This window comes from Petromyzon marinus, chromosome 64 (assembly GCF_048934315.1).
Source record: "Petromyzon marinus isolate PM22_M1 ecotype Great Lakes invasive population chromosome 64, UKy_Petmar_22M1.pri1.0, whole genome shotgun sequence".
Classification (NCBI taxonomy): domain Eukaryota; kingdom Metazoa; phylum Chordata; class Hyperoartia; order Petromyzontiformes; family Petromyzontidae; genus Petromyzon; species Petromyzon marinus.
Window position 1 is genome coordinate 4624024 of NC_133730.1, and position 23900 is coordinate 4647923.

General features: G+C 49.1%; 2 protein-coding genes across 2 annotated transcripts; one reads left to right on the forward strand and one right to left on the reverse strand.

Annotated features, from left to right (window-relative positions):
• Window positions 1–234: 234 nt before the first annotated feature.
• BDH1 (3-hydroxybutyrate dehydrogenase 1) lies at window positions 235–14481 on the forward strand. Its single transcript, XM_032977932.2, has 6 exons — window positions 235–559; window positions 7189–7299; window positions 8101–8242; window positions 9320–9472; window positions 10379–10656; window positions 11817–14481. The coding sequence occupies exons 1-6, from the start codon at window positions 488–490 to the stop codon at window positions 12012–12014; spliced, it is 954 nt and encodes a 317-aa protein (XP_032833823.1). The 5' UTR covers window positions 235–487; the 3' UTR covers window positions 12015–14481.
• Window positions 12602–23394, reverse strand: LOC116956274 (transmembrane protein 126A-like). Its single transcript, XM_076054101.1, has 6 exons — window positions 23277–23394; window positions 20996–21083; window positions 18519–18635; window positions 17887–18080; window positions 17436–17550; window positions 12602–16821 (listed from the first exon to the last, which is right to left on the reverse strand). The coding sequence occupies exons 3-6, from the start codon at window positions 18623–18625 to the stop codon at window positions 16644–16646; spliced, it is 594 nt and encodes a 197-aa protein (XP_075910216.1). The 5' UTR covers window positions 18626–18635; window positions 20996–21083; window positions 23277–23394; the 3' UTR covers window positions 12602–16643.
• Window positions 23395–23900: the final 506 nt, after the last annotated feature.

The window sequence follows — 23900 nt, forward strand, 5'->3', positions numbered from 1 at the left end:
CACCACGCCCGGCCGCCTTTGTCTCCCCCAGTGGCGATGTTTACTACACACCGCACCAGACGGGGTACTCGTTTGAGGCTGAGTGTACCTAGGGGGAGGCCAGATAACCGTCACCGATGTTGGTCGCCGTGAGCAGGAATCGAACTCGCGCCGCCAGGGGAGGTTCGTGACGCTAGCAGCGGCGCTAACCGCTGCGCCACCGCTCCCGCCCCCCACGCAATCACCGTCACCACTTTGAGGAAGGGTGGGGGGGGGGGTGAAACGTCGGTGGGTGGCGCCCGATCCATTAAAGCCCCGCGCAGACTGCACGTACATCGGCACAAGTGCGTTGAAACGCAGCGAGTATAGCAACAACAGCAGCAGCAACGTCTTTACATTAACACAAATTGTGTCGATATATATTTATATCCGTATATATTTGTTTAACAACAACAACAAAAATATAAAATAATTATAAAATAATTCACGGCACACACAGGCGTTTAAAATGGCGGCAGACAAAATCCTCGCTTTGGCCAAGTTTTGGAGGAACATTCGTCCCAACATTCCTGCCAAGAAGGTAATAAACAACAACAACAGCAGCAGCAACAACAACCCGTGTTTGTTGTTGTTGTTGTGATGTTATGGTCGTCTTGCAAAGCGCGGTATGAGATAAATGTCACTGCGCCTGTGTATCGATTAACATGGTTGGTTGGGGTGGTGGCGGCGGCGAGCGGTGGTGCAATGGTTAGCGCGTTCGGTTCCACACAACGATCCTGGGCCCTCTTCACGTTGCACCGCTGGTACCTTGCAGAGCTTTGGTGGCGGCACGCTGTTCGTGCGTGTGTGTGATGGTATGATGGTATGGGTGATGTACGCGTTTATAATGGCCCAGTTGGCAGTAGCTGTAAATAGTTGAATTAAAACCTTTGTCGGTGCATCATCGCAATTTAGATCGGCTGAACTTAAAAGGCTTCAAGTGAACGCGGTTAATGAACTGGGGGAGACAAAGGCGGTCAGTTTTGTCTCTCTTTTACATCATTGATTGGCCTAGCATCCTGTACTGTTGGCTATACTGTGTACTGTATATTGCAACTTAAACGTACGGCTATTTAAATGCAGTTAATTGGCTATTCATGTTGGGTCATGTTGCATATTCATACCAGAAATGTTCCCGACGTGGCATTTCCCTGCTGTATTTTGTTATAATTGCTAAAAAAAATTCCCCCTGGCTTGAGTTAGATGTAAGGCTGTTGGAATTGTCTTGAGTATTATAATCATGATTTGTAGAATACAGTACGTTGATAATGGGATTATACAGTACAGGTTAGTTGAAAGTTGCACAGCCGCATGCTTAACTAGTGAGATAAGAGAATGTGAAGGTCAAACTGACATCATCATCATCACTATCATCACATTCATCATTACAGTACTTCCTCCACCCCTAAACAACACCATCATCATCATCAGTGAGGTGGCACCCACATGATGATAGCTGTACATAAAAGTCATTCGTTGTAATTGTACAAGTGTGGATGTACGTGCTCCCGTCACGCTAATGTGGAACTTCTACTGCTGGTTCAGGAAATCACATTGTGTCGAGTCCGCACATCGCCCAACATGTATAAGCAGGACAATCGCATTGCATGAGAGAGTAATCTACTCTTAACTACTGTGACTAACCGAAATGGGATCTTTATTTCCCATCTTGTTGGTTAACTTCTTACACGTGATGTACATTTGGTGTGATTCGTTTTAGACATTCCATCGGTGGGTGTAATTTGTCTCGGGTGGCTGGATCAACCACGCATTTATACGTACGCGATATAACCCCCTTGTATTATGGATGATATTGGTCACGAAAGCCGGCTACGTGTTCAACTTGTGAATGTTTTCCAGCGGAACGAGTTCTCAGGTAAGCCTCCGTCACACTCGTGGCGTCCGTGTTGGCATCACACTAGATAATTAATCTTCGAAAGTCATTCTGTGTAAACGTAACACACAAAATCAGCCTCCCCCACCCCACACTTACAATTTGAGATGATTGTAAGAGATTATGTACGTGGGGAATTATTTTCCTGGAAATTATTTTGACCATTTATAATAATGGGGGCTGGAAGCGATTTGACCTTGGGTTGATGCCAGACATTGGCTGGAATGGGAGTTGAATAACGTGTCCAGGAGGCCCTTCAGGCACGAGTGTACACAACCACATAGCTGATAAGCAAATGAAAGTCCACTATCGTCAAGTGTACGGGTCGGAAATTTTTTAATTTTATTGATTTTCAACGGTCAGACATTGCTAAAAAAAATTCTACACAACGCAAAGTGTTTGCGGTAAGTTTGCAAGAGAGTATAGGATTAAGTTTAAAGTACAGCTTACGTTGGTATCCAACCTAAATCATGAGCTGGTTAGCACCTCTGGCATGCAGTGAAATCACGTCGAGAGAGATATGTGACATTTTCTCGGCAGAGTTGAACCCAGATTAACTCTCACCCCCAGCAATCCCGTGGTCTTGTCTGTGAGACAAACACAATGTACAATTCACTCATGCACATCTGTTGGCACTTTGATTACAAAATGAAGCCGCAAATCCCTGCAACCGATACTGATGGATCCGTGGCGTTAATGAGCCAGTCTCTCAGCAGTACATTGGCAAAAGTGGCATGACAATTAGAGGAAATGTTGACCCCAATTCTACACTACTGGCACGGAACAATGGACACTCATCATTCGTTTAAAGTGAATGAATACATTACCGTGTATCGCTCTCAAAGCATTGTAGGGGGGGTGGTGGGACAGTGGTTAGCGCACTGTGTTAAGAACCTTGCCGCCCGAGTTCAATTCAGGCCACGTCTAACAGCAGTTGTGGATATCTGAACCCGTCTGCTCCCCCCCCCACCTCATCAACCCGCATGGATCAGCGTTGTGATGAAGTATGGTCAAGGAGGCTTGGGAAGGCCTTCGTGAAAATAGTGTTGTTATATGTCTTCACGAATCCTATTTCATGGTTGGTTTTTACAGTCTGTGTGCATGGAACCGAAAGTATAAAAAGTAACTTTTTTCAATAAAAAGTCAAATTCCGCCAAATAGTTTATCACTGTGAAAACCCGAACTGTTTAAAAGTTTCGGTCGTTCTTGAATCTCAAAAGTGGGTAAAGCTAAAGAAGAGGTGTGAGGCCTGAGGTGCCACGGTCCACCGTGGGTGGAAAGTGTAGGGATATCAAATGGTAGAATTTGGTGAACTTTCCCTACCAGTGGTCATGCCCACTGCCAATAGTTGTCCTGCATGCCAGCCACACCTCATTTCCCTCTGGCAACATTTTTCACCACCCACTCAGCATTGCCGCTTGCGAATTGAGCTCCCGTTAAATTTGTCCTGCCCCGTCCACCGCAATTCTCTTGAGACCGGAATCTGTCGCGAGTAAATGGTTAACTCGGCCGTTAAAAGATTCTCCCGAATGTTTAACTTAAAGATTTGAGCGTTCGTGGGGGCTTTTAAGGGAGGCTCGCCAACGTGTCTCTTTAGGTTGTGCCCCACCGGCTTGGTATTGCGTGCATCCGACGTTACACTCCACGTGTTCGGTAGCATTTTCAGGAACTGACCACTTCTACGTGCTGGGAATGCAACGTCGGACATCAAGCCATGAGCAACGGGCGTTTCGATCTGAGCAACAACAAAAACATGCATCGCAGAGCTTTACAGCACAACCGCTAAAATCTACGCGGTAGACTTGCTTATTTTGCTTCTTTTTCCACTGCGCAACGCGAACTGCTTCTGGGCTGTGCCGGCTCAGGAGGTACCAGATTGTTTTACAAGTGACTGGTGTCGCTTGTAATAAACATGTCGAGTCGCACGTAGATGGCGCGGTGATGCTGTGCCCACGGAGTGTACCGACTAACGTTACACGCAATATTAAACGAGTCGTTAGCTCCGCCCCCTGGCCCTGCTTGGCTTCGAGCCAGATCCAGACAGCTCCTCATGAGGACAGCGACATCACGGATTGGTTCTGACTTGGAAAGACAAGTAGTCGGTGGAAAAACCATCATGCCGGGGAGGCTTCTCGCTGGTTTGGTTTGGGTGGGCCAGGGGAAAAGGGGTATAAGAGTGGCTGGGATATGGAATGCCAATCGCACCATGTGTAGTGATGATAAAGGGCTTGCAGGGTGATTGAGGAATTGATCTCCACAGGGCAGCAATATCTCCTTTTGCAAAGAGCGTGGTACACCTTTTAGTCTAGATAGCAGAGACCAGGTGATGTTTTACAGCTGCTAAGTGCCGGGTCCTTCACCTCTGGTCCCATAGGGACATATAAATGTTCGACTGCCAGTCAGGTGTGAGTACATTGCGTACCGTGTGGGCGAGTCTAAAACCGTTGTGGTTATTGCTCCAAGGGCACAATTTGGCTGTGTCACGCAATGAGTTGGACATGAGCTTATCCCATACGTGCACAGACAACGGGAGTAATTTGTGCATTTTAACACTGATAATACGATTGTGTGTCTAGCCCATCGCCCCGGATAAGAGGAGTCTCGCTTCACTGTAATGTGTTTTCTGGTCGTACCATGTGTTGTTTGACAATATGTCCCGACGTTTCGCTACATGTGCTGGGCTCCTTCTGGAACTGAAACGTCGGGCATCATGCAGAACACAACTGCTTAAATTCCCTTTCTGTGCCCCCCCCCCAACCAAGCAAAAGGGCAGTGCAGAAATCTAAATGTTTGTACTTCTGTTGCTCCCAGCTTTGACCAACCCACAACCCGACCAAACATGGCGAAGTATGTGGTCAAATAGACCCCCCCCCGCACTGCCCTCGCGGTGTGGGAAGGGAGCGGCGGGGCCCTCATGCAGCAGCGAGGATTGACAAAAAGAGCCGTGCATGTGCTGCTCCACCACCAGTTTCAAGATCAAAGTTGGGTCATTCGGGTTAAAAATGGTTTCTGGACGTCCACAAGCCGTGACATCTGGCACCTTCACCCCCTCCACCGCCCGCCTCTTCCCCATTCGAGCAAGAAAATGCCTGCTTACGTTTTGCCACTGCCGGCTGCCATCATCGCTGGAGACGTGCAGCTATTTATAGCCAAGGACCGTGAATGGGGCCAGGCGAGCAATGGGGGCGGCCCTCTCAATACTGTACGGGTTCCCTTCTGGCTCGCCGTCCTAACCTTGGTGGAGCGTTCCCGACGGCTGCGTCGGGCACGCGCGCCCTGCCGCAGCAAGTCAAACGTGTGAACACATGGGCCTACATATTCTTGGTTCTTTCGGTAAAGTCACGTAGAAGGGAAACAATAAAGTAATAAGAATAAAACAGTAAAATTCTCACGACGTTTCGATCACAACACGAGCGAAAACCACAGCAAGAAAATGTATCGTTTTATAGTTTTATTATGTTATTATTTCCCTTCTACGTGGTGACTTTAGAATATGAATCCCTGCAGTCACGAAAGCTTGAAATCGAAAAATGGGCCTACACTTTAAATGTGTATCGTGAATCCGCTGCTGGATGAGGCTCTTTTCTCCCCGTGCCATTGCGAGTCGTGGCGATAGTTTACCCGTACCTGGGTGCGTTGCTCAGTTGCGGCTTGCGGAATGCAGGGGAGCATAGAAGTACAGTGCAGCATTTTGTTTTTGTATGCGCTGCCCTCTGCCGCCTGCTGTGTGGCCTCATTGCCTCACAATGAGAAGGCGTATATGTACGTTTTAGATCTCGAGGACGTCGCATGTTGTACGTATGGTAGTTGAATGAAAAAAAAGTGACGTGTCTGTATGGGGGGCGGGGTGGTGCACTTTGAGGCACCAAAATGCACCCCCTATATACACAGTGACCCCGGGTTAAGTCAGTTTTCTCTGCCACGATGCACACCATCGCTGGCGTGTGATCTCCGAACGTGTCCCGGGCCCCCCCCTACCTAGGCAGACTCTCAGCCTTAATAGGTATGCAGCGCCTGAGCATCATCGCCGAGGCAGACGGAGGCGGTCGGATGTGCACAGGACTTGCCATCACCTCAACACTGCCCGTGTCATGATGACCTTGATAGTTGCTGTGATAACAGTACTTGTCTGTGCAGTTTGTAGAAGTGTTTCTCAACTCCAGTCCTCACGATGCACCACGGTACAATTTTCTATTACAGTTTTATTAACCGTCAGGTGCTTGCAGTGTGCATTGACCTAATTTGCATTTAAATAGAACGCGTTTGTAATGAACAGTGGGACTGTGGGGAGTTGCCTGGACTGGATTTACTCTGTACGACTAATCCTGTGTTTTTGCACTTTCCAGTCAAGGTTGAAAGCGTTCATGCATTTTAGACATGTCCGTCTTTCTGTCGCATGGGGGTCACGATGTCTCTGGTAAACATGATTCCAATGTGGATTAAACTCCGTGATGAAGCCGTGTTGCTTCTAGGCGACTTTATAGAAGACCGGCCACATTGATCGCGGGGTAAACGCACGCCCTTCCAGGCAGAACCGCCATCCGAGCCCCGTTGTCTCATCAGGGCCTGCGACCACGTGCTTCTTGTATGTACGTTGAACTTATTTCGCACTGTACGTGGCCAACCGTGCTAATCAGAGGTACGGGTGCGTGCGGGGGCAACAAACTAAACACAAAAAAAACAGTTCTAAAGGAATGAGTGTGCAAACACAAGGTTTTTTTTAAGTTCTCAAGAAATGTGTTTGCAAACTCACCTTGTGTTTGCAAACCAAATGTGTTTGCAAACTCACCTTGTGTTTGCAAACCAAAGGTGTTTCCACACCCTGTGTTTACACACCTTGTGTGAAGGCCTCCCTTTTTATTGATAATTAAATACGACCGAGGACAAGTTTTTCAGTTTCAGTTTTCATTTATTTGGTATAGCCCTGTGAGCCATTCGGCTCGTAAATCGGGTGCAACCACAACAAACAAAAAACATGAACAAGAAAACATCTTAAAGTGACTACGCGCAAGCAGAAAAATCCAGGAAAAAAACAGCAAAGTCTTCCAGAAAAAGCACCGTACACCAACGCTGTGTGCAAAAATCCCAGTGGGATGCAAGTTAAACAACAACAACAACCACAAGACAACTTGGATTAAAGCCATCAGTCTAACTCCGTACTACTACAACAAACAAACATGGCCAAACCAAAGTGAATTTTTGGAAGCGTTACAGAATTCCACGAGTGCATATATATGGATATATATTTCTTACGTGTCCGTGCGTGTGCGATACAGATCCGGGACAAGGCTGTGCTGGTGACGGGATGCGACTCCGGCTTTGGACTGTCACTCGCGCAGCACCTGCACTCGAAGGGCTTCAAAATCTTCGCCGGATGCCTCCTGAAGGTGCAAGTCACAGTGACGTTGCAGTGGGTTTTTTTTCGTGGTTGTTTTGAGCCCAGCCAGCCCAGAGTTGTACAAGGCAATGCAGTTTACCCGCTCCTCGGTTTCCTTTCTTACGAGATGAATACGCCTTTCCAAACTGGTTTTGTATCCTTTGGAATGAATTGAAAGCATGCCATCAGATAACTGTAGCTTTTTTGGGGGGGGATTTGTTAGTTACGCCAACGTTGACTTTCATGACTATGTACATGTACAGCCCTTTTTTAATATATATTTGGATATGTTATTGATTCACTCCACCCCCCCACCCCACCATAATGAGATGAATTGTCACGTTTCAGGGTCGTGGTGCTGTTCTGAAATTCTATGCTGCCGAGATGGCGAGATGTTAACTACCTCGCCTGGTATACAGGAAGTGGTGGTTTCAATCCTGACCCTGACGCCTGTATATTTGGAGTTTGCGTGTTTTCCCCGTGGTCGTGTGGATTTTTTTCCAGGCCCTTCGGATTTGCGTTTAGAGTATTTGGCTGTTATAAATTTCCACACGATAAGCTACTATCATTTGTGGCCAGGTTACTTCTGAAAAGATCTGTATAGGTCAGCGGCCCTGGTAAATAAAAAATGTTTAGTTTAGGATTCATTAATGTGAAGTATACACCACCTCCAGTGGCTGCAAGGGTCACGGGAACCCACTCCACACAGCACATATGAATCCATAAATAATAATAATAAATTTCTATACTTTAATTGGCGAATTGTTGCATTGTCCCGATCCCGTTTTAAACCGTTACTGTTCTCCACCAGGACAAGGGAGGCGACGGCGCCAAGCAGCTGGAGGCGATGAAGTCAGAGAGGCTGAAGGTCGTGCAGATGAACGTGGCGAGTGACGACGAGGTCGCGAAGGCCGTCGAATTCATCAGGAGCAGCCTACCCGACCCTGAAGACGGTGAGAGGGGCACGGAGAGTTTTATTTATTTTACCAGTTAAGGCCCGCTGAGCTATGCAGCTCTTTTTTTCAAGAAGCGACCCTGACCATCGCAATTGACAGCTCAACGAAGTGGCCCATCACGTGGGCATTTATGGCAGCCGAATTACTCTCAAAACGCGTGACGTTGATTCTCAATGTGGAGGGAAGAGCCGGGGAGCCCGGAAAAAAATCCACGCGATCACGGGGAGAGCGTGCAAACTCCAAATATACTGGCGTCAGGGTCCGGATCGAACTCACGACCTCCTGTATATCAGGCGAGGGAGTGAACATCTCGCCACCGTGGCGGGTCGCCGATGGGCCGCGCGGGCCGGCGAACCGGCTTGCAAGTCGCCACGTCGTTACGTGTCCGCGCTACTTATTCCACGTGCACCACGAGGGCGGGAAAAAAAATTCACTGATAAAGGGTGTCGCATCAAATTTTTACAATTAACTGTCCCCCCCCAAATCGTGATCATTTGAACTGGCGCAAGCCCAAGCCTCGTGCTGAGTTTTCAACCAGTTGGCTTATGTTTTAGGCTTAAGTTTAGCTGGTTCTGTGTAGGTCAGCGACCCCTAAAATATTTCTGCACGTGGAACAACACATCCACTATACCTGGTCGCATGCCACCCCAAAACTCCAGTCTATCCGCACACTGGTACATTTGACTGTATGTGTGCATGTTGAACTTCTTTCGCACTGTACATAGCCAGCCTTGTTTAATCGGAGGTGCGGGGGAAGGACAACAAACGAAACACAAAACGCAGTTCTAAAGAAATGCATTTTCAATCCAGATTTTAAAGTGCATAGCTCCAGTGGATTCCTAGTACGGGAAGGAAGAGCATTCCAGATGGCCGCAGAAGCGCATCTGAAATGGCTTGGCCAAAAGCCGCTGCTGTGAGTATGAACTCTGCGGCCAAGTCAACTGACTGACTGTGGCCAAGTCAAATGACTGACTGTGGCCAAGTCAACTGACTGACGCCAAGTCACAAGTCAACTGGCAACAACAAGTCTCACCCCCCCCCCCCCCGCCTGCCCCCGTCTCGTTTGCCGCCTAGGCCTGTGGGGCGTGGTGAACAACGCGGGGATCTCGACGTTTGGAGAGATCGAGTGGACTCCCATGGATACCTACAAGAACGTGGCGGAGGTGAACCTGTGGGGCATCGTGCGCACCACCAAGGCGTGCCTGCCGCTCATCCGGCGAGCTCGCGGTAATTCTCCCATGTTCCGGCGCCACAGTTTTATTTGGTCGCTCCTAAAACCGGAAAGTGTTTATTTATTTTTTTACTTGTGCACACGGTATTCCTTCGTTATTCACGGACTCGCTGTCCGCGATATTGGCTGTCCGTGAACCACATCCGCAACTCTACACGACTGCATCGAGAGAGATAAAGCGATGAGATAAAGCGATGAGACAGAGCGATGTGTTATTAGGATAATTCCCACGTATTTAATTGCTTAATTACGTATTTATGGTCATTCATTCAAAAGAGTCGTAAAAAAAAGGTTTTTCTTAGGCCAATATCTTTATCCGTAAAATTTGCTATTCCCAAGCATCTCTGGAACGTATCCCTCGCGAATAATGAGGGAATACTGTACTTCCAGTACTTTTGTACGGTACACAAGCGTGTGTGTGTGTGGTCATTGACGAGCAAAAAACATTATGAACATACTAAAGCTACACGCACGTCACTAGGTGGCTTGGGGGGTCAGAGCGTTGAGTTGACGCTGCTGAAATCCTGGGTTCGGATCCAGGAAGCCACCTCTGATGACAAGGATGTCAAAGAGCCCAAGTTACTCGGGGGGTCAGAGCACTGAGCTAATACCACTGAGATCCTGGGTTCGGACACAGGAAGCGGCCTCTGACTATTAAGTGTGTCAAAGAGCAGTCCCCAGTAATCCCACACCTGGTCGGCATGGAAGAGTAGGCCAAAATGTTGTCCTTTCCCCGCATCTCCGATTGCCACGGTTGGCATAAGTACGGTGCGAAAGACGTTCAACATACAGACAAAATACCCTTCATAGGGGGCTCTCCCTCTGGCGGAGACTCTTCCCCCAGCAGCGGCGCGAAGCAAGCCACACCCCGGCTAACGCCCGTCGCTTTGGGTCGCGCGCAGGGCGGGTGGTGAACATCTCGAGCATGATGGGCCGCATGGGCAACACGGCGCGCTCCCCGTACTGCATCACCAAGTTCGGCATCGAGGCGTTCTCCGACTGCCTGCGCTACGAGATGATGCGCTGGGGCGTCAAGGTGTCCGTCGTCGAGCCGGGCAACTTCATCGCGGCGACGGCGCTGTACGGCGAGGACCGCGTCAAGGAGATCGCCGACGGCATGTGGGCCAAGATGTCGCCGCAAGTGCAGAGCGATTACACGCGCGAGTACTTCGACCGGCAGGTGAGTCGCGACGACGTTCGATCGCCGCCGCCGCCGCGCTTGTGCTCGTCGTGTTGCCATCTCTGCGGGCGAGGTGCAACCGGAATTAAAGCCCGCCCACCCCCTGCTCAAGTTGCAGGGGGTGGGCGGGCTTTTCCCGTTCACCGCCGAATCTCGGAACGCGCAAGCGGCTCGGCGTTAATTTTATTTGGAGAGGCGCAGCGCCGCTGTTTATAAAAAGAAACGCTGTGTTCGGTACGTCATCGGAACAGAACCTGAAGGAAGAACTAAAATAAAGTAACTTTATCGGTACCGAGGCTCCCACAGGGCCATGCGGGTGGTCGTGTCGCTACGATTCTCTACGGTGAGTACAACGTCTTTGGAAAAAAAAACGGCGTTACGTCATCGGAATGGGTTAAGTCCTTTATTATTGCCAACTTCGTCGTCACTGCGCGGTTTTCGCTGTTGCGCTGTATGTTGAACTTATTTTGCGCCGTACGTAGCCAACTGTGCTAATCAGAGGTGCGGGGAAAGGACAACAAACTAAACACAAAAAGCAGTTCTAAAGAAATGGATTTTCAGTCTAGATGATTGAAAAGTGCACAGCTCCAGTGGCTTCCAAATATCGGAAGGGCGTTCCAGACGTCCGCAGAAGTGCATCTGAAAGCGCGCGATGCGGTGACCATCTTTGTTAGTCGGCTCGCCAAAAGCCGCCGCTGCGGCTGTGCGAGGATGAGCGGAGCTCGCGTGTTACTTGACGAGATGGGCAAGGTATTGCGGTTCATTTGTGGCAAACACTGTGTGTGTAATGAGTGTTTGCTGTAACGTTTTTACCCGCCCCTACTGGACATCTGTGAAAAAGAGATTCTGAGCTCATAAGATAGCCTCGAGTATAAATATATATTCTGATTCTGACAATGTATTCGTTCGGCAACCCGGAAGCCAATGCAGCTCGGCAAGCACTGGACAGACACGGTCGCATCTTGCAAGTACCCTATCACTACACGTGCCGGAGATATTTGTACACGCCGCAGCTCGTTTATTATTTTTGCCAGACATCCCGTAGAGCAGGGAGTCGCAATAATCGAGCCTTGTCGATGCTTGCGCTCAGATGTCACCGTTGTTGGCAATGTCGTCGTGTCGGCTATGTCACTGTGTTGGCTATGTCGCCACCGCCGCAGGTCACCATCATGCTGTCGTACACCGGCGGCGGATCGACGGACGTCTCTCCCGTGATCGAGGACATCCAGGATGCGCTCACGTCCTACTTCCCGCTCACGCGCTACACCCCGATGGACGCCTACTGGTGGACCCGCGTGCAGGCCATCACACACCTGCCCGCCGGCATCTCCGACCGAATTTACTTCTCGAAGAAGTAGCTTCCTCTCTGACCCTGCCGTTCGCTTGGGGTTCCCACTCGGCCCAAGAGGGGCGTCCTCCGGCTGAACGACAGGACGTGCTGGGATAGCGGGAGTGTATTTTAAAAGTTTGTCTTTCCCCCCCCCAAGTTCCGTCCTGATTGTGTGATATCGGTTTCCCAAGATGAAACTGAACAAAGGTGCACTCTGCCTGAGGTTGTCATTTTTATGCCACAGAAGCCTGTTACGAAAAAATATATATATACTCATATCTGCCCACTTTTAGAAACATACCTGGACAGTACCTGGTACATTAACTCATTAAAAAGTCTCCAGCACTTGTTACATATTACACGTGTATTTATAACTTCAAAATGTATGGCCTCATGTTAGCGTTCTGCCTGTAGACTACGGTATCATATGATCTGCAGAATACCCGTAGGCTGCGGGATCTTGTGATCTGTAGAAGCCCCGTAGGCCGCGGGATCGTAGGATCTGCAGAACAGTACCACCCATTGGCCTCCAACCAGTCTCGCACCGCCACTCGGCACCCTCATGTCGTTCACAGCCATGGCGATGACTATAGCTTTGTGTGTGTTTTTCCCAACTTCTCCTGCTGTGGTGTCACTGTAACCCTTATAACAGTGTTTACATACCATATGTCGAGATAATACCTGCATTTTGTATGGTGTAGTCCATGTTAATTGCATCCCATAACGCTGTACATTCATTATATATAAGGACCAAGTCCTAAATACAGCCACTACCAAGCAAATGAAAACCCTACTACTTAGCAAAATAAAAATTAAAGAAATGGCACCAAAGCCAAAGGCACGAACCAATTGTACGTATGTGCTCTCGTCCGCCTTCAAAGGTCTTCCCCCGTTGTAGGAGTTTTCTGCATCCGTCCTTTCTGAATGTCTTTGAGGTCATGACCTGATAAGAGGAACAGCCCCCGTTAAGATATGGGGGAGGGGGGAATGTTGCGTAGTGTAAATAACCTGGGCGTTGGATCTACTGCACGGCTATTCGCGTTTGTGCTTTACAGCCCTCGCAGCCGGTTCGCTTCCCAGAGACTTTCTCCCGGCGTGCGGAGCGACGCGTTGGGGACGTCATGCCGAACGGCAAACACGGCACAACCCGGAAAAAAAATCGGGAGTTGTGACTGCCCGCAAGTATTTGGTGTTTTGTAAAAAGGCGTTTGCAGTCGTGCCGGGTCTTGGTGTTCGCCACTTCCGATGTATGCGCCGGTCGTGCATGCGCAAGCAAACGGCCGTGGATATTAAATTTAAAAAAGGGATCGCGGTTTTAAATGTGAAGCTCGCGAAGAAGCCATCTTTTCCGGGTTGCAACGTTACCGTTTGTTATTTTGCCCCACTCCGCGCTGGCGAAGCTTTCTCGCGGTGTTACACTCAAAAGCGGAGGATGACAAGGTAATAGAAGCCCTCCCCACGCCTCCCCCCCCCGTGAAACGTATCAACATCTCATGCCGTGCAAAATTAGCACTTGAGAATAGTCGAGGAAGCTCGGCTAAATTCGAAGGTCGGATAACGTTTGGACCACATGATTGTCGGCAACCCACTTCATTGAATTGCCATGAAACTGCGAAATGTTTCGTTGACAATGGCGAGTGTTCTCATCTTTGTGAAAACGTCCCCGTTTGGTTATTTCCCCGCTTCCATGCACAATTATACTATGAAGAAGTATTGCTCCGTGGTGAGGCTCGTAACTTCTCTGCCGTACGGCAGAAGAGCGTGCAAATTATTTGAGTGCCGTCGCACAATCCCAGCCGGGTGCGCCAGACTATTCCGAATTAAGCCACTAACGTGTGAAACACTGGCCAGATGGCTGTTGAAGCAAAATGAAGGTTTTAATGTTTATAAGGATCCGTTAAAGGGCCAAAATGTGGATTAAGGGACCCTTCGTTTTTTATTGAGAACCTTGTGTTATCGATGCCGTGAGCATGTGTTCAGCAATGAACAGTTACCTACTGCTTGACTTGAAATGTTAAACCCCCTGCAAATCTTTACCTGTTTAATATGCTCACTTGAAGAATAATTTCAACGTCAAGACACTAAAGATAGAAAAAAAAACTGGAATTCTCCGCTGTATGCACATTTTTATTTCGAACTTGTTTTCACATGTCTCGCTGAAATCCCCCCCCCCCCCCCACTTCTTTACGAATTGGTTTAATATTATATTCCATTGCACGCTTTTTTTTCTTTCGCTGTTACGTTGTACGTCTGAGAGCAGGGAGCGTGAAGTTACATTCAGATTTTTGGGCCGAATGAACCCCTTAACGATGCGGCAGCTTCGTCCGTCATCGTTGCATCACCGCGTCCCGCCTTGCAACCTGTAAATGCTGCAGCCCGAAGCGACTAAAGCGCAAACGCGTTTGTGAAACCACAGAGGGACGTGGCGAGTACCGACAGTGCTAAACACAAAAGGTGACCTGGTGTAAAAAAAATAAAATAACAATTGAGAGGTACCTTTCAGGTTTTGTTGATTTCACCGTATCGTAATTTTTCGGGTCAACGAGACGGGAGTTTTGCAAGCTGTCGCCGGTGTGTTGGGGATGTACAACGACAGCCCACTGGCGATCTGGCATCCTTGTAAAGCAATGGCGTAATGTGCATGACCTCTCGTTAGCGCACCGTTGGCTACCTACGGTGTGAAAGAAGTTCATGACATAGGTGACACTTGCCACTGGAACACTCGCGGTCACTTCGTTCAGGAGAGGCGGGCCGGAGATTATTTGTTGCCGTTGCAAGTTCGACGTCAACAGCAGACTTGCCTAGTTCGCCAGAGCGGTATTACCTGCTGTGACAAGGATCGGAGAGGTGGACTTTGACGGGAAAAAAGTAAGAGGTGAATTGCACCGAGTGATAAAAATGGGAATGGAGCGACAAAAATAGGAACGCACATGACGGAAGTGCAAGCTTAAGTTAGAACCTTCATACTGAGTGCGAAGAAAGGTTATTAACCCTTTGCCGTTCCGATGTAAGCCTGCACAGGTCGACCCCCTCCCTACCTTTCATCACGCTAAGTCCGCCTATTAAAATGCAAATTGTTATGCTAATTCCATTGTCAAGGCACCTTAATCCCTCTCACACAGCTTAAAAGCCGTGATCTGAGCTTGGCTCTGCTTCACTCCAGCGCAGTCTTCCAGACAGTCTGGTCCCTTCACCTGATGAAGGCAGCTTGTGTTGTGGCCGAAACGTCGTGATTTTTGTTTTATTTTTTACCTACGTGACTTTACCTAATAGAACCAAAGAGTATGGATCCTTGCAGTCACGAAAGCTTCAAATCTAGAAGAGATGTAAAATAACTTTATCGGTACGTTTTCAGGTCGGAAGACGTGCCGAGCCTTCCACACGGCCATGCTGGGAAGGGGGGCGCATGGCACAGTTTGGCGCCCAGCTATTCTTGAGTGCGGTAGTGTCGCTACAGTTCTCTGCGGTGAATAAAATGTCCGTTGAAAGCAACGGCGCTTTGCCACTCGAACCTAGCGCGTTCCGAGATTCAGCGGTGAACGGTGGACCCCCCCCCCATAACTTTTTGCAGACGTAATAAAGAATTAAAGCTTTTGTGACTGCATAAAATTACTCATTGGCTTTTTCGGTAAAGTCACAATCACGTCGTGATTGTTTTGTTTTGTTTCAATATTTTATTGTATTTCTACATACGTGACTTTACCGAAAAAGCCAATGAGTAATTTTTGCAGACGTCTCAGAAGGGGGTCACACGTGGGCTTTGGCAGAGCACGTCGCTCGAAGGGGTCAATAACCCAGCGGTTGAGACGAACGACAGTGGCAGCTCCAAGGAGGGAAGAAGCCCAAGACGTCCGCCACGTAGATGGGGGCGACAAAACCAGCTCTCGTGCGCCCACGTGCGTCGCATAATTGAGACGGCGACGATTAGGATTTGTATGCACTGTATGTTGAACTTCCTTCACACGGCACGTAGCCAACCTTGCTAATGGGAGGTGCGGGGGAAGGTCAAACTAATATGTATGTCCCCGTCACCCGTCCCCCCCCCCCCCCAAATAGAAACAGGGTGCTTCAATTTTTTTTGACATTTTTATGGGACTGTCGTTTTTAATGGAAAAAATAACGGATAATAAGACACTGTAACATGATGACAAATGTAATGTTCATAGCTTCAACAAGTCAAAGAGTCTCCCACTTGCTCGCCATCGTTGTTAACACGTGGCCTGGAATCTTCTCCACGTGGTCTGCCAGAGCCTGGAGGCAGCAGCACATGTCACGTGGTGTCGTTGCAAATTCCCACAAGTGTTAACATTTTCATCTTGATTTGAGGCTTGCGTTGCGCCCGAAACGTCGTGATCTATTATTTTTCCACCTACGTGACTTTACCGAAAGACCCAAAGGGTATGTTAACATTTTCTTGAAGCACCCTGTATATCAGCCTCCCACTCCCCCCTCAACGGAAGGACCCCCCCCTCAAGGCGGGCTACCGAGCATTCCTCGCCCCACCTATACACGACCAAGTGCCGAAAGATCCCCTTCCCCAGAAAACCATCGGACGGCGTTATACCGGGCTTCGGTGCTTACCACCACCACCACCACAACAACAACAACAACAACAAACCGAACGTGTACGTTTGGGAGGTGGGCGCGCGACGTGACGTCACGGGAAGTCGTCCGGCACGTCCAGGCGTGCGGCGCGGGCCTGCGTGTACGCCATGAAGCTGCAGCACGCCGCCTGGAAGAGTGCGAAGGAGAGGTGGGGCCGGCGCACGGCCTTGGAGACCCGCCACAGGAACGCCAGCTGCCGGCCTTGCGGCGGAAGCTCGATTGTTCGGTGCCTGCCGCCGGGAGCAGCGAGAACGAATCGGGATCAGAAGTTTTTTTGGTCTTTATTTATCCTGGGAAAAAATCCGACGAGCCGCGAAGCTCTTTTTCACAGGCGTCTGGTGGTAGGGGCGAGGTGAACGAGTTGACAACAAAACAATAAAAATATAAATTTGGTGAAAAAAAAATGTTTTTCAATGCACACACTTTTCCTTGCACTCAAAAGTAGAAAATACATTATTTTGACCCCAGAAGTAGTAAAATTTGATGCGCTGAATAAAAGCGGGTGGTTTCCTTGCGATATGTTTGATTTTATTCATGCAAGTGTGTAAGAAAAAGCGATAGGAGTGCAAAGTACAGGAAATCCCCTAGCCAACCGCGTTTTCATGTGTGCGCGGTTTGTTATTTGTACACCATTTTACGAACCGTGGCCTGGAAGTGTGAGTTTGCACGGATAAGCACGGTGTTACGGGAAGTCAAATGACGTAGGTGTTACGTCACTGCATTACAGCATGACATCTTTGTCTTGCGTGACGTCACTGTTACAAATTTCGCGGGCTGACCGAAAAGGGCTGCACGTGGACAAAGCTGCGTGTGCCCCCTTTTGGTGCCTTTTGGCTTCACTTACTGCACTGCGAGCCGGTAGTTGGGAGGGATGGTCAGCAGCACGGGGAAGACTCCGGACACCACGAAGCCAACGAGGGCGCCGCTCGCCACCGCCACGCTCGTGGAGGAATTCTCACCTGACCGCACCGCACGGCACCTCCGGGTTAGCATGGTTGGCTGCGTGCGGTGCGAAATAAGTTCAACGTACGGCTGAACGGCAACATCCACGCAACAACCACGGCGCGGACGAGCAAACGGTCAAAGTCGTCGTATTTGGACGACCTGGTACTCGTGCCATTCTTGCAGCGCAGGGCTACGTTTAAAGCTCATTTATTTTCACGAGCACAATTCCACGCGCGCGTCGCGAGCGTAAGGAGTGACTTTTAACGGTCGAATCTAAGCATCGATGAATCGGAATATTTCATACTGGAGCAACGCGATGGGGCACATGCTGCGAGTGCACGAAACGACACCTCGGAGGATGGGCGCAGACACCAGGCTGGTGTACGCGACGGTGGTCGTCAGGAAGGGCAGGAAGGACAGGGGGAAGCTGCTCGCGAACGCCGCCCGCTTGACGCGCAGCAGCCGCCGCCAGTAGCTGTTGGCGATGAGGCCCATGAAGGCGGCGTTGAAGCCCATGGCCGGCGGTCCGAGCAGAAACTGACCCCTGTGTCAAGATATCGCTGACCGTTACGGCTCTGCCGAAGCACTTGGCCAGATTTGACGCGAAGGTGAAAGGAACTGGAGGCGAAAGGAACGATGGTTTTATTTTATTCTTAAGTCAGATGTAATGCAGACTGTCAAATCTAAAAAATGTGACGCAATTATAAAGTAACGCTCACTGTGCCTGGCCAGGTGCCACAATGACGAGAGGACTCGAATCACAATTGGAAGTTGTACGAGCTCAAAGCCTGGATGACTAGAAAGAATTTGACTTGACTTTGTAGCACGCACAGATGTCACGTGATGTCGTGTTGTGGCTAAAGACAAGGAAGTGAGTTTGACAAATCTGCTCTTTTATTGGTCACATTTTCTAACAGAGTACTGCATTATTTCTGCGCAGGGCTGGCTTTTAAATTTCATTCCAGAAAATGTGAAATCATACCTGTCATCAGCGGCAAGTTTGTTTATTTTCGTTCGTTCGCGCTCGCCGTAAAACATGAGCCACACAGAATCCGATCCATCTGGATGGAAGGCCCTGGCACGATCCATTTGCTCCGATCTGTAAGGCACGGCAACTGCAAACCCGCGTGAGACCCAGCGGCACAGCCAACGGGTTTTGTGCTGGCGCTGCAACTGCACCAGCGTCCACGGGCTGGAGGGGAGGGGGGGGGGCAGGGTCAAGGGATACAAAGAGGGGGTGCGGAAGGTGGACAGAGGAAGGGCCCCCAAATGGAATTCCGTGCACCAGGGGGGGAGGGGGGACCCTTGTCAACCACGGTACATTACTGATCACAATAATCGTCAACTTAATATATATAAAAAGCCAGAACCCTGATGTCACACTAACTCCGTAACGCTATCGTTAATAATCATGAGCGGGTGACGTCACTCCACATGGGGGGGGGGGGGTGGGAGGCCCCTCCTCCCTCTTCACCGAGAACTTATAACCCTCATTAAAAAGCCATAGAAGGAAAAAGGACGTCATGATGAACAAGGGATATAATAACCGTGAAATAAAATCAGTCTGTGTTACCGGCCTTACAAATTGCACACTAATGGATGCACTGACTATGACCTAAATTTCTGCTTTTCGCTTGAATATTTCAGATTTACTGCAATACACCCGTCCTTGGCAAGGCGACATGCTAGTGAATATAATGATGAGTTTATCCTGGGCAGCGTCTCTTGAGCCACAACTATTTACCAGGAGGATATTCAGTTAAGAGACCATGCGAAAGAACAAAAATCACTCGGAACGTGCTCAATCTTGTCGAATCAAAGAGGCTCAGCCGCTCTGGGCCTGTACGGTGCATGGGTGGCCGACCATCACGCGCAACAGGTTGCCATAGGTGGGCTGTGAGGCCACGTGGTGGGCAGTACAGGGCAGAGTGGCAAGCAGAATCTACTTCTACGTCAAACCGCACGGACCAGCGGGGTGAAGTATGGCTCAATAACCTCCAAGACCCGCATGGTGCAGGGGTGGTCTTGAGAAAACCCATGCACGAGAGGTAATAAAATGCACAGATGCTGGTGGGTGTCTTACGCACGCTCCGTCTCTACTTGATCCACCAACCCTACCACAAAGTTGTCATCATAGCACCGAGCCGAACTCACAAACAATATTGTTTCCCATTCTTGGTTCTTTCAGTAAAGTCACGTAGAAGGGAAACAATAAAATAATAATAAAAAGCAAAGATGTTTTAATTATTTAATAATTATTATTTTATTGTTTCCCTTCTACGTGACTTTACCGAAAGAACCAAGAATATGAATCCCTGCAGTCACGAAAGCTTTAAATTAAAAAAAATATTGTTTCCCGTTCAAATTTCCAGCTGGTGGAGTGGTGGTGCAGTGTTTAGCACGCCGGGCCACGGCTAACATCAGTGGCGAGTGCTTGCTACGATTCGGTCCTGGCCCATCTACCTCCCCGCCCTCACCCTTCACGAAATCGCATTGACCAGCGAGGGGAAGTATGGTCAAACAACTCCCACGGGGAAGACTTCTTAACAGCGGAAGACTGAAAAAAGGGGGCGGGGGGGTGTTGTAAAAAAAAAACGAAATCATGCAAAATTAATGGCGGATACTAATTGCATACTGAAAGAATCATCACAGCAAGGATGTGCCTTATCACCACAGTGGGAATAGTGTCTGGTGCAGGGAATGACAAATGGAATCGTTAAATCCCACCCAACCCAGTTCATGTGTTTACTGTATTGGGTATTAACATACAATAATGCTACAATTAGAAAAGTCTAATAACAAACGGCAGTGCCTGTAAACAACAAGACACAAACAATTCACCGAGATACAGAATATTCATACTCTTTGGTTCTTTCGGTAAAGTCACGTAGGCAGAAAATAGAATAAATCACGACGTTTCGGGCGCAACACAAACGTCCATCATCAGGTGGGAAACAGTCTGCCTCAGCAGCAGACCACGCTTTCCCACCTGATGATGGACGCTTGTGTTGCGCCAGAAACGTCGTGATTTATTTGATTTTTCTACCTACGTGACTTTACCGAAAGAACCAAAGAGTATGGATTCCTGCAGTCACGAAAGCTTCAAATCAAAGATACAGAATATTTGTTGTGTGTGTCTATGTTGTGTGTCTCTGTGTGTCTGTGTTGTCTCTCTCTCTCTCTGCTTGTGTGTCTGTTTGTGTGTTCTCCGTGTCTGTGTTTTGTCTCTCTCTCAAATGTAGTCGTACCTGATGACGGTTACTTGTGTTGCAATCGAAACGTCGTATTCTATTATTTAATTTATTTTCTTTCTACCGAGACTTTACCGAAAGAATCAAAGAGTAAGAAGTGCAGTCACGAAAGCTTCAAATCAGGATACAGAATATTTGTTGTACAGTACTGGACTGAATTGGTCCCCACGTGTATGTCCCGCACTTCGCTACACCAGCGCGCACTAACCGGCGTGGTGAAGTATGCTCAAATAATCCCCACGATCCACACGGTGTTGGCAAGGACCTTTCATCCAGCAGTGGATTATCACGAGAGCCTGTACACATACACACGTACAATTAGTTAAGAGGCACAGCACAGTTGCATTTATCTTCGATAAATCACGCCCTGGTACTGGCAAAGGAGGTCTAATGATGTAGATGCTGACGCCGAGCCCTCATTACTTTGATAGTGGCATTGTCTTTGAGCTGTACGCCTTTTGGCGTCCTCTGGTCTAGCACCGTTTGAGACGAGGCTCAAAAGAAAGCTGTCTCTGGTGTGGACCAATCAGTTTCAAAGACAATGCATGTATTATCAGAGTGTGTTTTTTTTGCATTTTGACCACAAGTATTGTGGTTAATGCAGACATGATTCCTTGTAAAAAGGTTTCAGTTTTGTTGCCTGAAAAAAGGGGAAAAGCCCTATTATTATTATTATTCTACTTTCTTTTGTTGGCCGTTTTCAGAGGCCTCACTGAAAGCATAGTGGCTTTTGCTTCAAGGCGGCTGTTAACCGAAGACTTGTGCCATACCTGTCAACCCCTTATCAGTGCCTCCCGTATTATACACCAATTCGGACCAAAAAAAACACAACCGGTGTGCTGTACTAGTGACGAATTGGCCACGTTCTGTTTACGTGACAACCCTTACTAGTTGGCTGTGTCGGGTGGTGGCGGGTTTTAACGACACATTTATATATTTACGCGATCTAACCCAAAACGACCTCTTATGGATGATATTGGTCGCAAAAGCCTACGTGTTAAACAACAACGCTGCAATGCACTCACTCAAACCAACGACCCGCTTTAACCTTGAGTACGTGGCAATATTCGGTGATGGATGCTGCCCCCGCTACTGCGTTGGAAGTGGTGGACGAGCACAATTAGCAATAATAATACAAAGTATCAAATCTTAACACATTCCGCAATCACGCTGTGGGTATTTAAAGAAAACGTGCATAGATGTCAATCCATACGGTTTATACCCCGTATTCTTGTACAGGGAAATAGAGTTTTCAGGTCCATACGGCGAACAGCCGTTTTCAATAGGGGCCAAAAATATATTTGTCTACTGTATTTGTGTTTCTCCCTTGTGATGGGACTTTGTAGGATGAACTTTGAGATTTATAAGGGGCACGGGGTGACCAATCAGGTCTGAATTGGTCTGTAATAAGGTAGGGCACTGATAAGGGGTTGACAGGTATGTAGTGGTGAGTGCAGTGGTGAGTGTACTAGTGGTGAGTGTACAAGTGGTGAGTGTACTAGTGGTGAGTGTACTAGTGATGAGTGTACTAGTGGTGAGTGTAGTGGTGTGTGTAGTAGTGGTGATAGTCTATTTGTGTTTCTCCCTTGTGATGGGACTTTGTAGGATGAACGTTGAGATTTATAAGGGGCACGGGGTGACCAATACGGTCTCAATTGGTCTGTAAAAAGGTGGGCACTGATAAGCGGTTAACAGCTATGGAATGTAATAGGCAATGGCCCTTCTAGCACATAAATGACTCCCACCTTAGCGTTACGTGCATCCTACATTGTAAATCATTCGTCCCACTTTTAACTCTCACTTTACCCAGCCAACATGCCAACCTTGGCGTGTGCTTCGGTAACCATGTTAACTGGGTAGCCGCTTTCACAACGGCCGACTACAACGCTGCTATTATCTAGATTACATTAAAATGTAATTAAATCCTCTTGGCGTCAACCCCTTTATAAAGTCACCGCATGGCCCGAAATCCGCGCAGCCAAAATACGAACAAGAAGACAGACCCCCCCCCAATTTTTTTTTCCCAAATTCGCCACTAAGTGGCGGTGACGTCACAACGGCGCCTGTGCCAGGATAGGTGCACTTTGAGGCCGCGTGAAGTGTCGAAGGCTCGCTTGCTGGCAAGGAGGTCAGGGGACAGACCCGGGTGGTTGCCGTGGGTTGACCTACTGAGATGACCGGCAGATGCACCCAGCTGTGCCCTCTACTGTGCCAACAGGTTGCATTTTATCCGCTCGTTACTGCGAGCGTCGCTCCTACGCCCTCCGCCGTTGCTTGGAGGGCGACTGCCTCCAACTGCCCAGCAGCAGCGTCCTTCACGAGCCTCCTCCTCCACCAGAGAGGCCGATCTTGACTCCGCTGGTCCACATCCTCGTTTAGCGTCCCCCTCCCTTACCCTTCTCTCTATCCTTGCCACATAGAAGCTGTTTGGGTAACAACAACCAGAACACACGCACGTGTGTGTGAGTGTACGCGTGTTTTGTTTTTACCCCCTGGGCGCAGCCATCTTGTCGGTGACGCCACCCGTCGAGCGCGGTTGCACCGATTGGCCGACGTTGCGGATGACGTCACGTCAGGGGCGAAGCGGGGAATGGTGGGGGAGTGGTGGGGGTGGTGGGGGAGTGGTGGTAGTAGGGGAGTGGTGGGGGTGGTGGGGGAGTGGTGGGGGTGGTGGGGGAGTGGTGGGGGTGGTGGGGGAGTGGTGGGGTAGTGGTGGGGGTGGTGGGGGAGTGGTGGGGGTGGTGGGGGAGTGGTGGGGGTGGTGGGGGAGTGGTGGGGTAGTGGTGATAGTGGGGGAGTGGTGGTAGTGGGGAAGTGGTGGTAGTGGGAGAGTGGTGGTAGTAGGGGAGTGGTGGTAGTAGGGGAGTGGTGGTAGTGGGGTAGTGGTGGTAGTGGTGGTAGCGGGAGAGTGGTGGTAGTGGGGGAGTGGTGGTAGTAGGGGAGTGGTGGTAGTGGGGTAGTGGTGGTAGTGGGGTAGTGGTGGTAGTAGGGGAGTGGTGGTAGTGGGGTAGTGGTGGTAGTGGGGTAGTGGTGGTAGTGGTGGTAGCGGGAGAGTGGTGGTAGTGGGGGAGTGGTGGTAGTGGGGGAGTGGGGGAGTGGTGGTAGTAGGGGAG